Below are 23,299 nucleotides of genomic sequence, written 5' to 3'. Positions count from 1 at the left end.
TATGTTTTGGCATACAAATACTGATGTATGAATAAAGCCTAAAGTGGAGGATTTGGTGAAACAAATGGCCACTTTTATTTACCAAGCATCTCATATAAGAGGTATGATGAATTAACCACTATATGTTCAACCACCGTAAAACCTATTGTGCCTAATGTAGTTTTGGCAGGTCTGACTCGTAACCTTTGCTTTTATTTCTTCTGCCAAACTGTGCTTTTGCTACTGTTTTAATTTGATTATCACCACTGTGACTGCGACATGAAACGGTTATACAGATAATAGACAATGGCCATCTGCTCTTGGAACAATACACAAATTCCATTATGACTGGTCTGGTCAACCTGACATTAGGAAAATGGCTTTATCAACAAATTAATGAGAAAAGACGAAAGTACGGTAATACACACCTATTAACGCAAATATTGCCTTCACTGCTCCTTCTATGACTTCCACACGCTGAAATCCAACTTTTGACCCAAAAAAACAGACCTTCTTCACTTTCCTGCAGGAATACTTCAGGGGGTACTTCACCGACCACCAAAGACCAAACATGAGGAAAAAGCTCCCTGGTAAGGCATGTCCTTTAAAATTTGCCATAGTTCTTTATGGTGTTTAAATCCCTGCGAATAAAAAATATAATAAAGCATGTGATGAAATCCTGTCTCTACAATGGCAAGACTAACCCAAGAAATGAATGATAAAAGTAATTCTGGCCACCACAGTTTAATAACCTGTAGATTTTTTTACAAACAGACATGTAGAAATCCTGCAGAGAACCTGGGTCAGCTGCTGAACATTTGGGGCGGGAAAATTTTTCACAATATTTTGTCCTTTTGAAAATAAAGCAGAGGGGGGAGGCTCCTGCTGCAGCCAGTTGTCTTACAGCTGGAAATAGGACAGTGAAAAGGTGAGGGGGACATGGCTGAGCTTGTGGGACACACAGAAAAGAGTTTCTTTATATACCGTAGTTCTCAGTCAAAACAATTTTTTCAACATTAGGAAAAAAAACACAGGATAAAAAAAAATAGAAGATTAAGGAATAAAGTTTTTTATTTTTAGTGTATATTTACTCCAAAACAATTCAGGGAAGATATGATTGAGGAAACCTTTTAAATGTATTCCTTTTTGGACTAAAGTATGTTTCATGGTTTTATGGTATGTTGCCACCCGTCCGAATCATTACATCTAAAAAAAAATGGAATACTCTGGAGCAGTAGGAATAACATAAGGGCAAAAACTGCATACTTTGACTTGGTGACAGGTCTTCTTTAAATGGCAAAGACCCAATTCACCATAAATGGCTGTCCCACTACTGCTTGAAAGATCTATGAAAAATTACACACCCTTCCATTGTAAGCAGGGACCTCCTCATCTCTGTGTGGTGTGTGTAAAACAATAACTTACTGAATTGGTTTTTAATACACATCTACCTTTCACATCGTACGCTATTAACCGAGATCTTGCATACGGTGGATTAATGAGGTTTCTCTGATACCAGGGGACAGGAAGCCAACGCAAGGAACGGGAACACCGTCGTGCGGTCTGGGAGGTTTGTCGGCGTCCCTGCTGGGAAGAGGGAGAGGGACCACGCAGGGACGTCGGCATTTATGTTACAATGGGGTCACAGCTATTGCTTGATAAAAGGGGAGGAGTGATGTTTTCACCTCAAGAAGCCATGTCTTTATTAACACAAGACCATATCTTGTTGGTTTTGATTCAGAATATCATGTTATAACTTAGTTTCTTATTAATTACATCTATGTTCTTCTCCATTGCACTCACTCAGTAGTGATCCGTTAGAAATATAGGCAGTATATAACAGCACCAAAAGGTGTAACCTTATAATTTTCAGAAATTGAGCCGTATCTGCCATTTTGCTGCCCATAGTTTATCCAAGTCATCCTGTAGGTATATGCCATTCAGAACAATATGTACAATAATACAGAGATTTGTGTCTTTTGTGCATACAGAGGAACTACAGAGGACAAACAAAAGTCAAAGAAAGAGGTTATAGTAAGGGTTCCCTTTTTGGAGGCAGTAGAACAAAGTTTACACAAATGGCTGATTTTGACTGTAACGAACAATCGCTGGATAAACTGATTCAAAACTATGCTTGGGGCTGTTATATATTTTTGGCTTAGGCTACTTTCACACGCACGTCGCAATGCGTCATTTTGGAGAAAAAACGCATCGTGCAAAGTTGCCCGCAGCATGCGTTTTTTCTCCATAGACTTGCATTAGCGACGCATTGCGACGGATCGCCACACGTTCCATCCGTCGTGCGATGGATGCGTTGTGTTTTGGCGGACAGTCGGCACAAAAAAACGTTACATGTAACTTTTTTTGTGCGTCGTGTCCTCCATTTCCGACCGCGCATGCGCGGCCGGAACTCCGCCCCCTTCTCCGTGGACATAACAATGGGGCAGCGGATGCGTTGAAAAACTGCATCCGCTGCCCCAGTTGTGCTTCTATTTCACAGTATGCGTCGGTACGTCGGCACGATGCACTGAGACGGGCCGGGGCCGACGCCGACGCTAGTGTGAAAGTAGCCTTATTTGTTGGTCCATTTTTTATCTAATCTAGTGTTTCACAGTCCCAGTACAGCCCTCTGGGGTACTTCCAGGGGTTGCAGTAATAGATATTTCAGTGAACATACCGTATATACTTGTGTATAAGCTGAGTTTTTCAGCACTTTTTTTTGTGCTGAAAACGCCCGCCTCGGCTTATACACGAGTCATTGTCCCAGAAACTGGTGGGGGAGGGGGAGTGGCGGAGCAGCAGGTCACAGGACGCAGGAGCCGGCGGCTACGGCTGTAACTGTGCCCACTGCTTAAGAGAAATTAATATTCACTGCACTGGCAATGAATATTCATTTCTCTTACAGAGCGCACAGTTACAGCCGTAGTCGCCGACTTCCAGCAGCTGTAAAAAAAATAAAAAAAACCCTCCTACTTACCTTCACTGCGCGCCCTCACAGCATCTTGTTCTGGCTTCCAGCAGCTCCTGCGGCCAAGCGATTAAGTGTCCCCACTGAGTGGAGAGAGGTGAATATTCATTACCTTAATGAGTGGGAACACTTGAATGCTTGGCTGCAGGAGCTGGGTGCTGGTACAAGAAGCTGCGAGGACACGCATGGATGGTAAGTAGGAGTTTTGGGGGGGTTTAATGCTTTTCTCATGGGGAGTTACGTATACAAGGATACGGATGAGGAACCATGCATTAGGGATGAGGAGCCATGCATACAAGGATAGGGATGAGGAACCAAGCATACTGGGATAGGGATGGGGAGCCATGCAGACATGGACGGGGATAAGGAGCTATGCATACAAGGATAGCGATGAGGAACCGTGCATACAAGGACAGGGATGGGGAGTCATGCATACCAGGATAAGGATGAGGGGCCAATGCATACCCGGCTTATACACGAGTCAGTACATTTTTCCAGTTTTTTGTGGCATAATTAGATGCCACGGCTTATACTCAGGTCGACATATACACGGTAAGCTGCTATTGTTATTGGTAGCATGAGTCCTTAATAATAATAATCTTTATTTTTATATAGCGCTAACATATTCCACAGCGCTTTACAAATTGCACACATTATCATCGCTGTCCCCGATGGGGCTCACAATCTAAATTCCCTATCAGTATGTCTTTGGAATGTGGGAGGAAACCGGAGTACCCGGAGGAAACCCACGCAAACACGGAGAGAACATACAAACTCTTTGCAGATAGTGTCCTTGGTGGGATTTGAACCTAGGACCCCAGCGCTGCAAGGCTGCTGTACTAACCACTGCGCCACCGTGCTGCCCTTATTACACAAGACGACGCGCCGCCAACAACAATGTTTTGAACTGCGTAAAAGATCATTTCGCTCAATGAATGCGTGTTTTACTCAGTCATCGGATGATCGGCAGCCTGGCTACATTGAAAGATTATTGTGAAACGAGTGTTTCTAATAATGCCCATTCAAGATAAACTTTCAGTGTAAATGCAGCTTTACTGAGGGGGGGGCGCTAGGGATTGCACACCAAAGCTTCCACCAAGACTTAATGAGGGGGATGTGAGTGATGAGGATGTGGCAGAAATGGTTTGGGCATGTCTTTTGGGTGTAAGTGTGGATGTACGCGCTGTAGAGAATAGACGCCTGTGCCGTCAGAAGGGCCAGTTACTGTGCAGAAATGGTTGCCTTGGTAGGGCCAGACCAAATAATTTAGTGGACCTAATATTACCCATGGGCCAGCTGTTCTCAACCCTTGCTTTAATACAAATGGTACACCAATATTATTAAAGGCTTATTCCCTCTCAAAAAAAGGAATACCCTATTATTAAAGTATAGCTTACTTTCGCTGGGAGTCCGACAGCTTGGATTCTGAGATCAAGGATTTAGAACCTGGGCTCCACTCAGGAGCACAATCCTGAATGAAGCACGGATGCGAATGCGTGGCTTGGCTCCATTTATTTTCTATGGGACTCCAAATTGTAGCACTCTGCTAGTCCCATAGACAATGAGAAGAGCAGAGGCTGAGCATGCGCACCTCCACTTGATTCAATGCAGGGTTACAAAGCCCAGGTCTCAGGGTTCTAAAGCCCCAATCTCTGAATCATTGACAGTCCCCCAGCAATAAGCAAGTAATCTCCTATCCCAAAGATAAGGAATAGCTTGTTTATTTGGAAAGGGAATAACCCCTTAAAGGCCCTTTTGAAGATTTTGAATTGGTCTCCATGAGCTTCAAGTTACACCATTGAGTACTTTACATAAAATAAGACCCATTTGTGAAAGAGGTGACCTATCAGTATATTTAAACGCATATTGCTATTAGTATGTGTTGTACTGAATAAGCTCATTGATTCAGAACTTGGCACTGTCAGGAGATGCCAACTTTATAAAAGTCAGTCTGTAAGATTTTGGATCTAGAGTATGCTATGTGGCATTGCTCACTACACTGCGCCTTGAAGTGACGTCAGCCCCAGATCGGTACTGAGTACTGAGAACGTCACCTACTCCCAATCTTTACGACTTCTCACTATGACAACTGGACTTTGGACATAAATTATCATCTATAAACTGCTGAGCTGTAGACATTATACGGGAAGCATATTTCTTTCTCTAATCCTTTCAAATTACCTTCAAACAGAATGATCAAAGAAAACCTGACAAATCAGGAGGAATATTCATCTGTAATGAACCAAACCCGATTAGGAAATCGGGGCAGAAACTGTGTATTTTGCCTGATCTCCATTGAGGCTTTGTGATAAATATGAAAATTAACAATTAAAAGAACTGTTTGGTTCAGACAATGTATTTTCTACTGCAGTATTAGAGGATTCTGCGGTAATAGTGGGCAATTCCCCATTCGGAACTCTCGAAGAAGCTACATAGAGGGACTCTTGAACTGGAGGACCCAAAACATCTCTGCGTTACATAGACACCCTGTTTATTTCAGTGGAATGGTGTAATTCTTCATTTTTCCTATGGGGGCACTACAGGAAAAATGAAGAGTTCTCCCATACAGATCAGCCAAGGTATAAAAAAAATTCTGCTTCATGTCAATGGTTTTTTTTTCTGAATTCACCCTAAGGCTATGCGCCCACATGGTTTTTGGAGCAGAAACTGTGTGGAAAATGAGCGTAAACTCTCCAAATCTCAAAACTCCTGAAAATCTTTGAGTTTCCGCTCAGTTTCTGCTCCGAAAGGACTCCATGTGAGCATAACCTAAGGATATATGCACACTGAGTCTTTTTAAAGAGTTTTCAGAGCAGAAGCTCAAAGTTTTTGAGAAGTTTTGACATTTGGAGGTGGATTTGAAGATATTCCACTCAACCAAAACCTCATTAAAAACTTTGTACTCATAGTCTACATCTGGGATGCTTTGAAACACTTTTTATAATTCCCCTTATAATGTTCATTATTAGGTTCTGCAGCTTCCTAGCTTATCAGGTCTCTCTCTTTCTACTTATATTTCCGTATTTCATATTGGGTTATCTACAAACTAACCCTCTGCTCTTGGCCTTTGATTCAAAGGGCTCAACCAGACCTTCTAGATTTGTGGATACTGGAAACATATAAGAGGCTGCATTATGAAAAGTCCAGTCTCCAATTTCTTTGAATATTGCCAACTTCAGTCTTGTTTATTTGGAAAGGGGCTCGTGTACAAGGCAGGTTTATGATGTAATTCTAATTCACTGGCGGCTCTCTTGTATCCTACATATGTCAGAATATGCCAAAAATGGGCTGCACCAAAAACAACAGCAGCATTTCAAGCTGTTTTATGTCAAAATTCTGGTAAAAACAGCTTGCTGAATCAGGGCTTAAATGTTTTTCTACATATCACATAGTAATTTCTTAGATTAGAATGAGTCCAAGGAGAAAAGAGAGCCGGGCTAGATAACTGCGCTGTTACGCTAGTCACTAGTCACAGACTTGCCATGAGGCAGGATAGTCAAGAGGTCCGGGGTCAGCACCAAGGAGGCTCTTAATAGACAAAGGGACAAGACAAACGTGTAGTCAGGTCATAGTTCGAGGTCAGAGTATCAGGAAGGTAGCGGATCAAGACAAAGGGATGGTCAAAGGTAAATCCAAGGTCTGCAATGGAGATCAGAATACTCAGAGCACAGGACAAATATACACCATTTGAGCAAAGCTACAATTGGCAATTGTCTATTGTCAAAGTGTTAAATAGCCCAGAAAGGATGACACCTGGAGATAGGACGGCTAAGCTGTCATTCACAATACTCACACCTCTGCCTCAGATTGGACGGTAGAGCTGTCACTCACAATCCTGACCGCTCAGCCAGCCCTCAATCCCCTAGCGCGGCCGAGCTATCATTCTCAGTGTTCATAGGACACCGCGAGTGGTTTTTTTTATGGTCCATGAGCATTACAGACACATTCGTTGCCTTTTGTAAACTCTAGAACATTCATGTGAAGCCACATAGATCAATCATTCTTCAGAGAAACAATATGATACATAAAGGTCACTAGATATGCAAAAACTATTATCACATTGTATTTCATGGGCTGAGGCATGGAAATGATAGATTTTCTAACTGTAAAATGAATATATCATATATACAGTATATAGTTTACTACAAATATGGGTTGTTTTTGTATTATTATAAATAATTATTATAATATTTTGCCTTATTTTCCAGATTTACATTCCTATTATTTCGTTTTCACAAAATATCTTGTTTGCTGAGGTCTGAAAGCGTCATTTCTATGGGCGCAGCACTGCTTCATTGGCAGGTTGTATAAATACGATACCCTCCATGTGGTCCCCGTCCATTGCTAGGATACATTTTTCTTATAAATTATAATGTCTAACTGAGTGCTTCCTTCCTTCCTTTGAGACTGTATAGTCAGTGTCAGGCCTCTCTCACACAGGTATATATATACACAGTAATGTAAAGGGAACTGTAAAATCCCAAATCCTAGATATCACTGAATGAAATATTACAGTTGTAAATCTTTATTCATTACATAGTGGAATGTGTCGAGAACAATAAAAACCTAAAAATTATCAACGTAAATCACAACTAATATCCCACGGAGGTCTGGAGTTGGAATGATGCTCAAAATCAAAGTGGAAAATGAAGTTACAGGCTGATCCAACTTCAGTGGAAATGCCTCAAGACAAGGAAATGATGCTCAGTAGTGTGTGTGGTCTCCACGTGCCTGTTCGACCTCCCTACAACGCTTGAGCATGCTCCTGATGAGACGGTGGATGGTCTCCTGAGGGATCTCCTCCCAGACCTGGACTAAAACATTCAGCGACGCAGGATTTCCGTTACAGACAGGCAGAATTAGACGATTATATAGTAGATGTTTTACTGGATAGCAGTCAGACCTGTCATGATTCCCAATGGCAGGGACATGGGCAAAAACGGACTAGCTCTAGGAAGATGGTATCTCAGGTAACCGCGATGCTGAACCTAACACGCAAATAAAAGTAGCCAGGGGGTGTGCCTACGTTGTATCCCTAGACACCTCGCGCCAGCCGGAGAGCTAACTACCCCTATAAGAGGAATACACAGACCTGGCTTGCCTCCAGGGAAACCCCAAAAGTTATAGTAGCCCCCCACATGTAATAACGGTTAGGTAAGAGAAAAACACAAACGCAGTATGAATATAGATTCAGCAAAGTGAGGCCCTCTGACTAGATAGATGAAAATACAAAAGAGGACTTCGCGGTTACCTCAAAACCCTAAGCAGCCATCCTGAAACTACCTTAACTCCGTTATCAACTCATGACACCGGAGTAGTAATTTCAGATCACTAGAGCTTCCAGCAGCACGAGAAATATAAATGCATGCTGGACAAAACAAACACAAAAAGCCAAAGATTTCAACTTAGCTGAATTGCAGACTTGGAGCAGGTAGCAAGCAACAGAGATGCTCTGGTAACATTGATTGCCGGCACTAGAGTGACTGAGAAGCCAGACTAAATAGGAAACTCCCAACTTCCTGATGAAAACAGGTGCACTGGAAACACAAGACCAAAGTCAACCAGTACCACCAGTAGCCACCAGAGGGAGCCAAAAACAGAATTCACAACAGTACCCCCCCCTTAAGGAGGGGGCACCGAACCCTCATGAGAACCACCAGGGCGATCTGGATGCGCCCTATGAAAGGCGCGAACCAAATCAGAGGCATGAACATCAGAGGCAGTCACCCAAGAATTATCCTCCTGACCGTATCCCTTCCATTTAACCAGATATTGAAGTCTCCGTCTGGAAATACGAGAGTCCAAAATCTTCTCCACAACATACTCCAATTCACCCTCCACCAGCACAGGAGCAGGAGGCTCAACAGAAAGAACAACCGATACCTCGTACCTCCGCAACAACGACCTATGGAAAACATTATGAATGGTGAAAGATGCTGGAAGGTCCAAACGAAAAGATACAGGATTAAGAATCTCCAAAATCCTATAAGGACCTATGAACCGAGGTTTGAACTTAGGAGAAGAGACCTTCATAGGGACAAAACGAGAAGACAACCACACCAAGTCTCCAACACGGAGATGATGACCCACACGACGATGACGATTAGCAAACTGCTGAGTCTTCTCCTGAGACAACTTCAAATTGTCCACCACATGACTCCAAATCCGGTGCAGTCTATCCACCACCGAATCCACTCCAGGACAATCCGAAGACTCCACCTGACCAGACGAAAAACGAGGGTGAAACCCTGAATTGCAAAAGAAAGGAGAAACCAGAGTAGCAGAACTGGCCCGATTATTGAGGGCAAACTCTGCCAACGGCAAAAAGGCGACCCAATCATCCTGATCAGCAGACACAAAACACCTCAAATACGTCTCCAAGGTCTGGTTAGTTCGCTCCGTCTGGCCATTAGTCTGAGGATGGAACGCAGATGAAAAAGACAAATCAATGCCCATCCTGGCACAGAACGCTCGCCAGAACCTAGACACAAATTGAGATCCTCTGTCAGACACGATGTTTTCTGGGATACCATGTAAGCGAACCACATTCTGAAAAAATAAAGGAACCAACTCCGATGAAGAAGGCAATTTGGGCAAGGGTACCAAATGAACCATCTTAGAAAAACGGTCACACACCACCCAAATGACGGACATTTTCTGAGAAACCGGGAGATCCGAGATAAAGTCCATAGAGATGTGCGTCCACGGCCTCTTTGGAATAGGCAAGGACAACAACAATCCACTAGCCCGAGAACAGCAAGGCTTGGCCCGAGCACAAACATCACAAGACTGTACAAAGGTACGCACATCCCGAGACAGGGAAGGCCACCAGAAGGACCTGGCCACCAAATCTCTGGTACCAAAAATTCCAGGGTGGCCCGCCAACACAGAAGAATGAACCTCTGAGATGACTCTACTGGTCCACTCATCTGGAACAAACAATCTCCCAGACGGACAACGATCAGGCCTATCAGTCTGAAACTCCTGCAAAGCACGTCGCAAGTCTGGGGAGACAGCAGACAAAATCACTCCATCCTTAAGGATACCCGTAGGCTCAGAATCACCAGAGGAGTCAGGCTCAAAACTCCTAGAAAGAGCATCTGCCTTCACATTTTTCGAGCCCGGCAAGTATGAAACCACAAAATTAAACCGAGAGAAAAACAATGACCAGCGCGCCTGTCTAGGATTCAGACGCCTGGCGGACTCAAGGTAAATCAGATTCTTGTGATCAGCCAAGACCACCACCTGATGTCTAGCACCCTCAAGCCAATGACGCCACTCCTCAAATGCCCACTTCATAGCCAAGAGCTCCCGATTACCGACATCATAATTTCGCTCGGCGGGTGAAAACTTTCGAGAGAAAAATGCACATGGTCTCATCACTGAGCAATCGGGACTTTTCTGCGACAAAACCGCCCCCGCTCCAATCTCGGAAGCATCAACCTCAACCTGAAAAGGGAGCGAAACATCAGGCTGGCGCAACACAGGGGCAGAAGAAAAGCGGCGCTTAAGCTCCCGAAAGGCCTCCACAGCCGCAGAGGACCAATTGGCAACATCAGCACCCTTCTTAGTCAAATCAGTCAGAGGTTTAGCAACACTTGAAAACCCAGTTATAAATCGACGATAGAAATTAGCAAAGCCCAAGAACTTCTGAAGACTCTTCAGGGAAGTAGGCTGCGTCCAATCACAAATAGCCCGAACCTTGACAGGATCCATCTCAACAGAAGAAGGGGAAAAAATATACCCCAAAAAGGAGATCTTCTGAACCCCAAAGATACACTTTGAACCCTTTACAAACAGAGAATTGGACCGCAAAACCTGAAAAACCTTCCTAACCTGTTGAACATGCGACTCCCAGTCATCCGAAAAAATCAAAATATCATCCAAATACACAATCATAAATTTATCCAGGTATTTACGGAAAATATCGTGCACAAAGGACTGAAAGACTGAAGGAGCATTAGAAAGACCAAAAGGCATTACCAAATACTCAAAATGGCCCTCGGGCGTATTAAATGCAGTTTTCCACTCATCTCCCTGCTTGATCTGCACCAAATTATACGCACCCCGAAGATCAACCTTAGAGAACCACTTTGCCCCTTTAATACGAGCAAATAAATCAGTCAGTAGTGGCAAAGGATACTGGTATTTGACTGTAATCTTATTCAACAGGCGATAATCAATACAGGGCCTCAGGGAGCCATCTTTTTTACCCACAAAAAAAAAAACCTGCTCCTAAAGGGGATGAGGATGGACGGATATGCCCCTTTTCCAAGGACTCCTTAATATACTCTCGCATAGCAGCATGCTCAGGCACAGATAGATTGAACAAACGACCCTTGGGAAACTTGCTGCCCGGAATCAAGTCTATAGCACAATCGCAATCCCGGTGAGGGGGGAGAGAACTAAGTTTAGGCTCCTCAAAAACATCACCATAATCAGACAAAAATGCCGGAATTTCAGAGGGAGTAGATGAAGCAATGGAAACCAAAGGTACTTCCCCATGAGCCCCCTGACATCCCCAGCTTAACACAGACATTGTTTTCCAGTCAAGGACTGGATTATGAGTTTGCAACCATGGCAATCCAAGCACTAAGACATCATGCAAGTTATGCAACACAAGGAAGCGAATCACCTCCCGATGGTCAGGAGTCATACACATAGTCACTTGTGTCCAGAACTGTGGTTTATTCCTAGCCAAAGGTGTGGAGTCGATACCCTTCAGAGGGATAGGAACTTCCAAAGGCTCTAGGCTAAACCCACAACGTCTGGCAAAGGACCAATCCATAAGACTCAAGGAAGCGCCAGAATCCACATAGGCATCCACAGTAATAGTTGATAATGAACAGATCAAAGTTACAGACAAAATAAACTTAGACTGTAAGGTGCCAATTGCAAAAGACTTATCACCCTTTTTTGTGCGTTTAGAGCATGCTGATATAACATGAGCAGAATCACCACAGTAGAAGCACAACCCATTTTTACGCCTATAATTCTGCCGTTCACTTCTGGACAGAATTCTATCACATTGCATAATCTCCGGTGCCTGCTCAGAAGACACCGCCAAATGGTGCACAGGTTTGCGCTCCCGCAAACGCCGATCAATCTGAATAGCCATAGTCATGGATTCATTCAGACCTGTGGGCGTAGGAAACCCCACCATGACATCTTTAACGGCGTCAGAGAGACCTTCTCTGAAATTCGCCGCCAGGGCGCACTCATTCCACTGAGTAAGCACAGACCATTTTCGAAATTTTTGACAATATACTTCAGCTTCATCATGCCCTTGAGAGAGGGCTAGCAAGGCCTTTTCAGCCTGAATCTCCAAATTAGGTTCCTCATAGAGCAACCCCAGTGCCAGAAAAAACGCATCCACATTGAGCAGCGCAGGATCCCCTGGTGCCAATGCAAATGCCCAATTCTGGGGGTCACCCCGCAACAAGGCAATAACAATTTTAACCTGCTGAGCGGGGTCTCCAGCGGAACGAGATCTCAGAGAAAGATACAATTTACAATTGTGCTTAAAATTCAAAAAGCGAGATCTATCTCCAGAAAAGAACTCAGGTATAGGGATCTTGGGTTCAGACATAGGAGCATGTATCACATAGTCTTGGATATTTTGAACCTTAGAGGCAAGAGTATTAAGATTAGAAGCTAAACTCTGGATATCCATTTCTCAACAGCAGAGATCTGAGCCATTCAGGGGTTAAGAGGAGAGAAAAAAAAACAAAAAACAGCAGATTACAATTATGGCTAGACAGAACCTCTGAGTAAAAAAAAAAGTGTCAGAAACTTCTTTTTTTTCTCTCCTTCTTTAGCCAATACCTTTAATACATTATGGCCGGCAATACTGTCATGATTCCCAATGGCAGGGACATGGGCAAAAACGGACTAGCTCTAGGAAGATGGTATCTCAGGTAACCGCGATGCTGAACCTAACACGCAAATAAAAGTAGCCAGGGGGTGTGCCTACATTGTATCCCTAGACACCTCGCGCCAGCCGGAGAGCTAACTACCCCTATAAGAGGAATACACAGACCTGGCTTGCCTCCAGGGAAACCCCAAAAGTTATAGTAGCCCCCCACATGTAATAACGGTTAGGTAAGAGGAAAACACAAACGCAGTATGAATATAGATTCAGCAAAGTGAGGCCCTCTGACTAGATAGATGAAAATACAAAAGAGGACTTCGCGGTTACCTCAAAACCCTAAGCAGCCATCCTGAAACTACCTTAACTCCGTTATCAACTCATGACACCGGAGTAGTAATTTCAGATCACTAGAGCTTCCAGCAGCACGAGAAATATAAATGCATGCTGGACAAAACAAACACAAAAAGCCAAAGATTTCAACTTAGCTGAATTGCAGACTTGGAGCAGGTAGCAAGCAACAGAGATGCTCTGGTAACATTGATTGCCGGCACTAGAGTGACTGAGAAGCCAGACTAAATAGGAAACTCCCAACTTCCTGATGAAAACAGGTGCACTGGAAACACAAGACCAAAGTCAACCAGTACCACCAGTAGCCACCAGAGGGAGCCAAAAACAGAATTCACAACACAGACCAATGTTGTTCTATGGGGCAGTACTGATGAGCGTTTTTTTCTCATGTCGGTTCGGAATGAGAATAAAATAGCAGCGAGTGGATCAAATTGCGCAGAGCCATATTCAAGTCTATGGGTGCGTGGAATACATCTGACTGCACTTGGATGACATCAGAGTGCAGTCCGTTTTTCGATTATTTTCAAATGGCCAAAATGCAATAAAATCTCTAATTAAAGACTATTAAAGTTTAACTTTCATTTACACTATTTAAGAGAAATACACAATTAAAAGCACTGAGGTCAGTATGTGGTTCAGACAAACTAGGGGATAATACCAATCTCCATCTTGTATATCATAGTTACCACTCTTTAAGGCAGGGGTCCCCAACCCGTAGCTTGTGAGCCACATGTGGCTCGCCTGCTCCCGACATGTGACTCGCCGAGAGTCACAGAAAAGAAGTCCCCAGGGAGCCGCCCTGCTGCATGTAATACCTGCCCAGGGCCAGTGTCAGCACCCGGGGCAAGTGCCGGGGCCCTGAGCAGGCAGGGGGCCCACTCGGTGTTGGGGACACTGGCGTGCTATAGTGCCATCCCTCGCGAGTGGACCCCCCGCCTGCTCCAGGCCCCGGCACTTGCGATACTTCTCCCGGATCCAGCGCTGCAGCGTCTTCCATCCTCTGACTGTGACGATCAGGTCTGAGGGCGCGATGACGTCACCAGTGCACGCCCTCTGCCTGAGCAGTTACAGCGCAGAGCAGGAAGATGCTGAGGAGTCCAGAGCAGCGACAAGCAACGAGAGGGGAGTATTTCATTTTTTTTTTTATATTTGGAGCATATATGGGGACCATCAGAAGGGGCCCATATATGGAGCATTATATGGGGCTAATTCTATAGGGAGCATCTTATGGGGCCAGTAATATAGGGAGCATCTTATGGGGCCAATTCTTTAGGGAGCATTATATGGGGCCAATTTAATAGGGAGCATCTTATGGGGCCAATTCTATATGGAGCTTCTTAATGGGGCCAATTTAATATGGAGCATCTTATGGGGCCAATTCTATATGGAGCATCTTATGGGGCCAATTCTATATGGAGCATCTTATGGGGCCAAATCTATATGGAGCATCTTATGGGGCCAATTACATATGGAGCAGTTTATGGGGCCAATTACATATGGAGCAGTATATGGGGCCAATAATATATGAAGCATCTTATGGGACTGTTAAAGGTATTGACTTTTAAGATTGCTACTTCCAATAGGTGGCACTAGAGTTCAAGTCCTCTTTGACTAAGCAATTTGCATGACAATAATGTAAAATACATAAGGATAGAGTGAAAGTGAAAATCTGCATGCTATTATTTGTGCCTTCTCTAGGTTTTTCTATGACTTTTTCTGCATTGTGGCTCTCGACCAACTTTCATAGCGGAATGTGGCTCTCAAGGTAAGAAAGGTTGGGGACCCCTGGTCTAAGGTATCCCCTAATAAAAGTCACTCTATTTAAGCCTCCCCAACATGTTTTACCAGACAACTGGCGTCGTCAGGGGATTTTGAAATTATCCAATTTTCGCAGACTGACACAATGGAGAAGCTGGTGAAATCTTGTTCTCCATCTTCTTCTCACCTGCCCTACGGTTCTCTCATCCGATAGAATCAGATCACAGTAAGCTGACTCTTGGATCAGAGTGTGATCGGAGTGTCATTACCATAACTGATCCGATTCTCTCGGAGGTGACAATAAACGCTCGTGTGACTCCGGCCTCAAAGTCCAACTGTATAGAAAAATGAGCCCAAAATGGAGGGTACATTTCCAAAATTCACCAGCATGCTCTAAACCGCCATGGGAAGAGCATGCAGAGAAAAAAATTTTGGTAACAGTACAATATGTGTCCCGGGGCATTATGGGCGGCGCCGTGGGATGACGCGTGCGGTACAGTGACGTCATCGCGACGGAGCTGTGGAAAGCAGCGCCATCTTGGGCGCCGTTTGTGATGCAGTACCTGGCTGGGCGAGGGGTTGACATGCGCCGCAACAGGTGGAAGCATTAGCCATCAGAGTGGGACCTATAAATAAAGCCCTTAGATATCCAGCAGCACCGCCCCCTGACGAAGCCAACGCGAAACGCGCGTTGGGGCAACGGTGTGGATCATAACCTGACGTCCAGCACTTGGGTAAGAACCTGGGGAGAATTCATAATGCTATGACGCTTTTGAGCCTGTGTACAGGGCTCATAAAAAACGTATCTTATACGCTTTTTCACTATACCCTGGGGCACTATACCCGTATACTTTTGTTGTCTGTGTTTTCACAGTAGCCATTTTGGAAGGAATGGATTTTCGTGAACGCGAAAAAGCGTGGCTAAACCAGCTTGATCAGGTGTTCAGCGAAAGTGCTGGGGGCACAGTTGATTTTAAAGCCGGAGACACTAGTGGTCTGACTAATAAATATAAGGAACTGCTCAACAAACGTACGCGTTTGTGGTGGAATAGTGCCTTTCTGGAGCGCTATATTGGTTGTGGCCTGGTTCCACGGGGCCTCCGAGTCCAAGTTTTCCCCTCCTTTACTGTGAGTGATACAGACTTTATTCAACAATGGGAGGATGCTGCATCCGTATGTTCCAGGAGTTTTATGGAATTATTGTCCAAACATAACGAAAAACAGTTGAAAGAATTGGATGTGGAACTCAATACAATACAAGAAGAGATTAATAAATGCTTTGTTGGAGAATCAGGGACAAAATTTAAAGATGAGATTGATGTACTCCTAAAAAAATGGGAGAATGAAGTGGTACAAAATAAAACGAGGAAGTATCAACGTGATCTGGCAGATCGTCAGCAAGGCCGAGTGTATAAATGGCATAACAAAAGTTTTTTTAATAAAACACTTACTAGAAGTCGTTCCACTTCTATCTCCTCAGTATCCTCAGCTGAGGATAGGATGCAGAGAACTGACAATATAAGATCCACTTGGACAAAAAGGGATCAGGAGAGAAGTAATGAGGGGAGAAATGGACGATTGAGAAATAAGCGGAAAATGAATACATCTCCTCCAATGGATAAAAAATTGAAAACTAATGTATTGGAGGTAATCAATTTGTCCACTCATGTTCTCTCTGACCCACAAAAAGAGGTGTTGGGACTGGGTCTGTCTTTTTCCCCATGTAACAATTTTGACTCTCTTATAGCGTTGAAAGATCTCCATCTCTTCGCCCGGAAGATTATTCTTAAAAGACTACATTTACGTTCTTCAGGAAATATTGAAATTACTGACCCCATTGAACTAGAAACCTTAAAAAATCTGGAGGAATTGGAACGGGAGTCTCTTGTGGAAGGGGTAAGTGCCTCTCCACCTCCTATAGCAGCCAGATGTACCACTTTTCCCCCCTTGTCACTCTGTCCCCAAGTAGAAATTTTTGTTAAGTTGGTGATGTAGGATTTCAACAAAATAACTAACTATAAAAAACGTGACAATCTTACTGTCACACAGAGGGGGGCATTACAGGAAATCAAAATGTGGGACGATGTTGTTATAAAACCAGCTGACAAGGGGGGAAATGTGGTCATCTGGCCAGTGGAGAGGTACGAGAAAGAAGCATTTAGGCAATTAAGGAATCGAGACACTTATACCCCTTTATCACAAAATCCTCTATTTTCCAAAACCAATTACAAAACATTCTTGAAATGGCATTTGAAAGGGGGATCATTAATAAAAAAATCCTGGACGGTCTTCTTGTCCAATGTCCGGTGATACCTACCTTTTACTTACTCCCCAAGGTCCACAAAGATCTGGTCTCTCCTCCGGGGCGTCCCATTGTCTCTGGCATGGGAGGGCTGTGTGATTCAACATGTAAATTCATTGAGCATTATTTAAAACCTCAGGTTGAGACCCTGCCCTCCTATGTCAGGGACACCACGGACGTCCTGAGACGGGTGGATGGCCTTGTCGTGGAGAAGGATATGTTACTAGTAACGGTGGATGTTGAATCCCTATACACTAGCATCCGCCATGTGGATGGGATGCGGGCTTCTACGTTTTTTCTGGAATCCAGCAATCTGGATCCAGATTTACGTGAGCTGGTGTTGGAGCTGTTGGAGTTCGTCCTTACACACAATTTTTTTGTTTTTAAAGATCGGTATTTTCTCCAGCGACAGGGTACCGCCATGGGAGCGGCCTGTGCGCCGTCGTATGCTAATTTATTTTTGGGTTTTTGGGAACGTGAGATTTTCCAGGGTGGCGCACAGGCCGCCCCCCAAGTTCTTGGTTGGTATAGATACATCGATGACGTTTTGTTTATATGGCGGGGCCCTGTCCTGGAGTTACAACAATTTATGGTGGGGTTGAACAACAACGGCTCCAACATCAGACTCACATATCTGTATCATCCTAGCGAGATCTCCTTCCTTGACATTACGTTGAGGGTCCAAGACAATGGCTTTATTTACACGGATATGTATAGGAAGGAGACCGCAGTGAATGCACTCTTGCATTCAACCTCATCCCATCCACCCTCCACGATAAGAGCCATCCCCATAGGACAGTTCCTTCGGGCCCGAAGGATCTGTGCCTCCGATTCACTTTTTGAGAGGCAGGCTGTGGACATTGGGGAGCGTTTTAGACAGCGCGGCTACAGTGGGCGTGCCGTCAGAAAAGGTTATATGAAGGCAAAAAGGACGCCTAGGAATGACCTCCTGGCTGAGAGGAGGAAGACTAATTCAAATTTGTGGGACAACCAACCCAGGTTTGTGTCTACCTTCAATCACAAATGGGATGAAATGAGACATATTCTAAAAAAAACATTGGCCCGTCCTAACCACTGATCCATTGCTCGGAAGATGTTTGTCTGATCAACCTCTAATGACTGCACGTAGGAGCAGTAATATGAGAGATATGCTCGTACACAGTCACTACGTGGCCAAAACACCAGACCCATTTAAGGCCGGGAGACAAAAAAATGTTTTTTTCCCATGTGGTGACTGTCTCGCGTGTAGAAATCTCGTTAGAGCTGTATTTTTTGCTTCATCCGATGGGAAACGTGAATTTCAAATTAAAGAACACATTACATGCAATACAACTCACGTATATTATGCTGTCTGTACATGTAAGTTAGTGTATATTGGATTGACGTCAAGAGAACTGCGTGTTCGCATACGCGAACACGTTAGAGACATAACAGCAGCACGTGATGTGGAGGATGAGAATGATCTTAAGCCTATTCCAAAACATTTTCGTCGATACCATAAATGTAATCCCAAAGATTTGAAGGCCTGGGGTATTGACAGGATTCGGTTAGGCATTAGAGGAGGTGATGCTAAAAAGAGGTTGGCACAGAGAGAATGTCGTTGGATTTCAACACTGAATACTATGACCCCAGCAGGCCTTAATGAACAATTGAGCTTTAGTTCCTTTTTATAGTACCCATTTCTGGAGTCTCCGGATTTACATTTTTTAGTATTTTGTGTTGCTGTGTGTCTTCTGTTTTTAATATTAATTCTTTTTATCTATTTGTATTTAGTGTTATCTTTGTATCATTCATGGCTTTATTGATCTGGTCCCTCTATCGGAGAAGGCGTGTATGAACTGTGACCAAATAGATGAACGGCGGGTCGCCTTTCGCCTTAAACATCTTCTAGATATGGGTCTCTGGTGTAACTACAACCTGTGTGGAGGAAGAAGTTGTTTGAAACATCGTTTATCATGATTAATACGTGTCACGTATTTTTACACATTTATTATATATGTGTTATTAATATATGCAGTTTATATGTTTATTCACATGTTTATGGTATTTATGATATGCCGTTTATTCGCTTTTGACACTTATATATGTACTAGGATTTATTATTACCACATTGACTGTTTTTTTATTCTTCCTATTTTAAACTGAGTATTTGTTGTCATATATTTTATAGGAGGATATCAGTTAGGATATACTAAATGAAATAGTGGTTCTTAGCTGCACTTAAATCACTTTGTACCACGTTTAGTTTTTTTGTTTTCTTCCTTTTTCTTTTCCTGTGTTCTATTACATGTTCAGGATTGTGGAACTCTTCCCAGTAATGGGTTAATACACTCCCCATCCTTTATCCACACACTTTAGCACTTTTTACCTTCTCTTCCCTTTCCTGCATTTCTTATTATCTTATTTTTCAGGATTGCAGAATTCCTCCCAGTAATGGGTTAATACATTCCCCATCCTGTATTCTCGCACTCGGCACTTTTTACCTTCCTGCTCCACAGTGCCCATGTCCTCTGCCGTCTGTGTCCCGGGGCATTATGGGCGGCGCCGTGGGATGACGCGTGCGGTACAGTGACGTCATCTCGACGGAGCTGTGGACCGCAGCGCCATCTTGGGAGCCGTTTGTGATGCAGTACCTGGCTGGGCGAGGGGTTGACATGCGCCGCAACAGGTGGAAGCATTAGCCATCAGAGTGGGACCTATAAATAAAGCCCTTAGATATCCAGCAGCACCGCCCCCTGACGAAGCCGACGTGAAACGCGCGTTGGGGCAACGGTGTGGATCATAACCTGACGTCCAGCACTTGGGTAAGAACCTGGGGAGAATCCATAATGCTATGACGCTTTTGAGCCTGTGTACAGGGCTCATAAAAAACGTATCTTATACGCTTTTTCACTATACCCTGGGGCACTATACCCGTATACTTTTGCACTAGGCACTTTATGGCTGAAAAGGACGTCTAGGCTGATCCACATTAGTTTTTTGGTCTGTGCTACCCGGCTCTCTCTAGCTGAATGATGTGTATTTGTATGTCTATTTGACTTGTATTCATTGGTTTTTGTGACTTTGCGATATAATAAATTTATATTTAATTATTTATGGACATGTACTCCATTGTTTTTGTTTGCATCAAAGTGCCCAGAAATGAAGTGGCACGGTGCATCACTAGCTCTGCTTTGGGAGCCCAACAGTAAAAATGTATTGAACAAGTGAATATTTTGGCACTAGAGATGACATGGCCTATGCTGCGAAGAATCTGGTAGCCACTTCCTAGTAGGAGGTTTGATTTATATTCACTTGTTAACGGCTCCTACTCAGGTCAATATGGCGATGTAGTGTGCAGAGAGGGAGAGATCAGTGATCTCATAGTGAAGGAATTGTGGGCTGTACCCGAGTTAAATAAATACTATATACTATACTATGTAATATATACACGCTTTTTTTTTTATTTGTGTCTTTTTCTCATTGATAAACAGAGGGGCTCCTTCCAGAGTTCCAGGTCCCAGGGACCCCAGTACTCAGCACATGGACACTTTAGTTCCAGGAGCTGAAGATAGTTTACATAGCAATCAGTGCACACATCACAGGGAGGTGACTGCCGGCATTATGTACGTGACTGAGCGCATAGCCTGAGCTGGGGAGACAAGGAGCTCTGTATATACTGTATAAATAGGTGTATATATATATATATATATATATATATATATATATATATATATATATATATATACATATACTGGGGAGACGCATAGCACTGTATATACTGTACAAGTAGGTATATACATATACTGGGGAGACGCAGAGCACTGTATATACTGTACAAGTAGATATATATATATATACTGGGGAGATGCAGAGCCCTGTATATACTGTATAAGTAGATGTATATATACATATATATATATATATATATATGCTGAGAAGACACATAGCACTGTATATATACTGTATAAGTAGGTATATATATACATATACTGGGGAGATGCATAGCACTGTATATACTGTATAAGTAGGTATATATATACTGAGGAGACACATAGCACTGTATATATACTGTATAGGTAGGTAGGTATATATATGTATATATATATATATATATACATATACTGGGGAGACACATAGCATTGTATACACTATATAAGTAGGTAAGTACATATATATATACTGGGGAGATCCATGGCACTGTGTGTGTACAATTATATATCACAGGTTCCCCCAGCTTATATACATTATTTATATACTTACCTACCTATACAGTGTGTAGATAGATAGGTATATAGATAATTCATAGATTTGTCTGTGTGCCTGGACTTATACACTAAACTATCTGACAACTTCTATAACTGAGTCCAACTATGGATCAATAAGGGACATATGAAGCACCAGGACCGAGCACAGGGGCACAAGTGGCTCCAGAGTCCAGACCTTGTATACCAGAGCGTAGATACCCCATTAGATACAGCCTGGACTTTGCAGGAAAAGTTAACTCACCAGCTCCCGGTCGTTAGTGAGCGCAGGGCTGTGTTCCTGGGCGCAGCGCTGATACAGCTGGATACATCGCCTCTAACTGTACAGTACAGTAAATCAACAGGATTGCCAATAATGATTGGTGGAGACGGGCGGGGCGGGCAGACGCCCGAACTCTCTGGTTGGTTCTCCCTCCTGTCCATCACATTGGCAGCATATTCCACGTGTACGGTGTGCTCCCCCTGGCGGCAGGTATTAGGTAATGCGGCCAGTAAAAGGCTGGGAAATGTGCTGTGCTGTGCTGTGCTGTGCTGTGCTGTGCTGTGCTGTGCTGTGCTGTGCTGTGCTGTGCTGTGCTGTGCTGTGCTGTGCTGTGCTGTGCGGGATGGGGCTGTGCACACAATGCGGTAGGAGAAGGGGCTTACTTATCTATTCACATACAGACAGTAGCTAGATGCACTGATTGATTTTGGGCGGCTAAAGGTTTAAATGGACATTTTGGTAATAGAGTTCCATTAATCACCTTTTCACTTTCAATTTTTGCTCCTTGGCTTCCAAAAGCCTTTTTTATTTCAACCAATAGAGTGGCATCAGGGCTTGTTTTTATCATTACAATTTTCGGGTCCATATAACTTTATGATCTCTTTCATTTTTGGGGAGGGTTTAAAGTGACCAAAAAATAGCCTAACAGCATGGTGCGGGGCGGTAGCCGTGAGCGAGGTACTCCTGTTTTACACGTCTACACAGACTTTCGCTGTGATGTCGAGACCCCCTTACAAACTGCATGGTGCCGTTGTTTTCTGCCGGCCACGAGCAGGTGTTGCAGAGTTCAATGAGCGAGGCCATAGTCCACAAATAAACATATTTTACTGAGAAAAAAAACTTCTGACTAACAGCAGTATATACAGCAGATAGTAGGCCTCCATCTTCGTGGACGTCTCAGTCATGACATGGCACCTCATCACACACTTCTTCTCTTCCTGGGGTCACTCTCGCTTTCTGCTTCTCCTAGCTCTTCTGTCTCCACAGCCCCGCACATTACCCGGGAGTCTCCTTGTCCCCCAATAATGGCACTACCATCCAGCAAGCAGGGGTCCTATACTTCGACCCGCGGTTCTGCGTCTTACTCCCCTTAGGAGAGTTTTCTATGCTAATATGGCTGCTACATAGCTACTCGTTCTGTTGACGCCGCTGGACCACAACACAGGGCTTTTTTCTCTTCATCTCACTTGTCCTGCCTTCTCCGTCCCGTTACCCCACTGTAACCGTCCCGCCAGGCTTCCTGCCCCAGGCCCTGATACTGTGACTCCCTTCTGTGTAGGTTCTTACTATCTGCTCAACCGTCTCTCTCTTTTGCCACAGGACACCCACTACACATGGTTCTGCTCCTCAATCAGACCTGAGGTCTGTTACTGCTGCAGGCTCATCCCTATCTGAAATTTTATCTGGAAACTCTCCATTGTGCCCGCCCTAAGCTTCTCCCCCCTGGGCTTGTAACGTCCCACCTGTTAACCCCATATTTCTCTGTACAACACTAACAATATAGATCATTAACCCCTTCACGACATGCACCGTACTTGTATTGCGCATTTCGTGTCCCTCTCTTTGA

The 23,299-nt window shown here is 43.9% G+C and overlaps 1 protein-coding gene across 1 annotated transcript in view; it reads right to left on the bottom strand.

The window, feature by feature from the left end:
• TMEM45A (transmembrane protein 45A) overlaps positions 1 to 21,849 on the bottom strand; it is a 45,750-nt gene extending 23,901 nt beyond the window's left edge. The window contains exons 1-2 of the mRNA XM_077294154.1: positions 21,715 to 21,849; positions 408 to 620 (exon numbers count right to left, since the gene is read on the bottom strand). Of these exons, the coding sequence (XP_077150269.1) occupies positions 408 to 597 (190 nt within the window). The 5' untranslated portion in view covers positions 598 to 620; positions 21,715 to 21,849. The remainder of the gene's footprint in view (positions 1 to 407; positions 621 to 21,714) is intronic.
• Between the last annotated feature and the right edge of the window lie 1,450 nt (positions 21,850 to 23,299).

The sequence above is a fragment of the Ranitomeya variabilis genome, chromosome 3 (genome assembly GCF_051348905.1).
Source record: "Ranitomeya variabilis isolate aRanVar5 chromosome 3, aRanVar5.hap1, whole genome shotgun sequence".
In the NCBI taxonomy this organism is placed as follows: Eukaryota; Metazoa; Chordata; class Amphibia; order Anura; family Dendrobatidae; genus Ranitomeya; species Ranitomeya variabilis.
The sequence above is the reverse complement of the archived record's forward strand: the minus strand, read 5'-3'. Positions and strand labels throughout refer to the sequence as shown.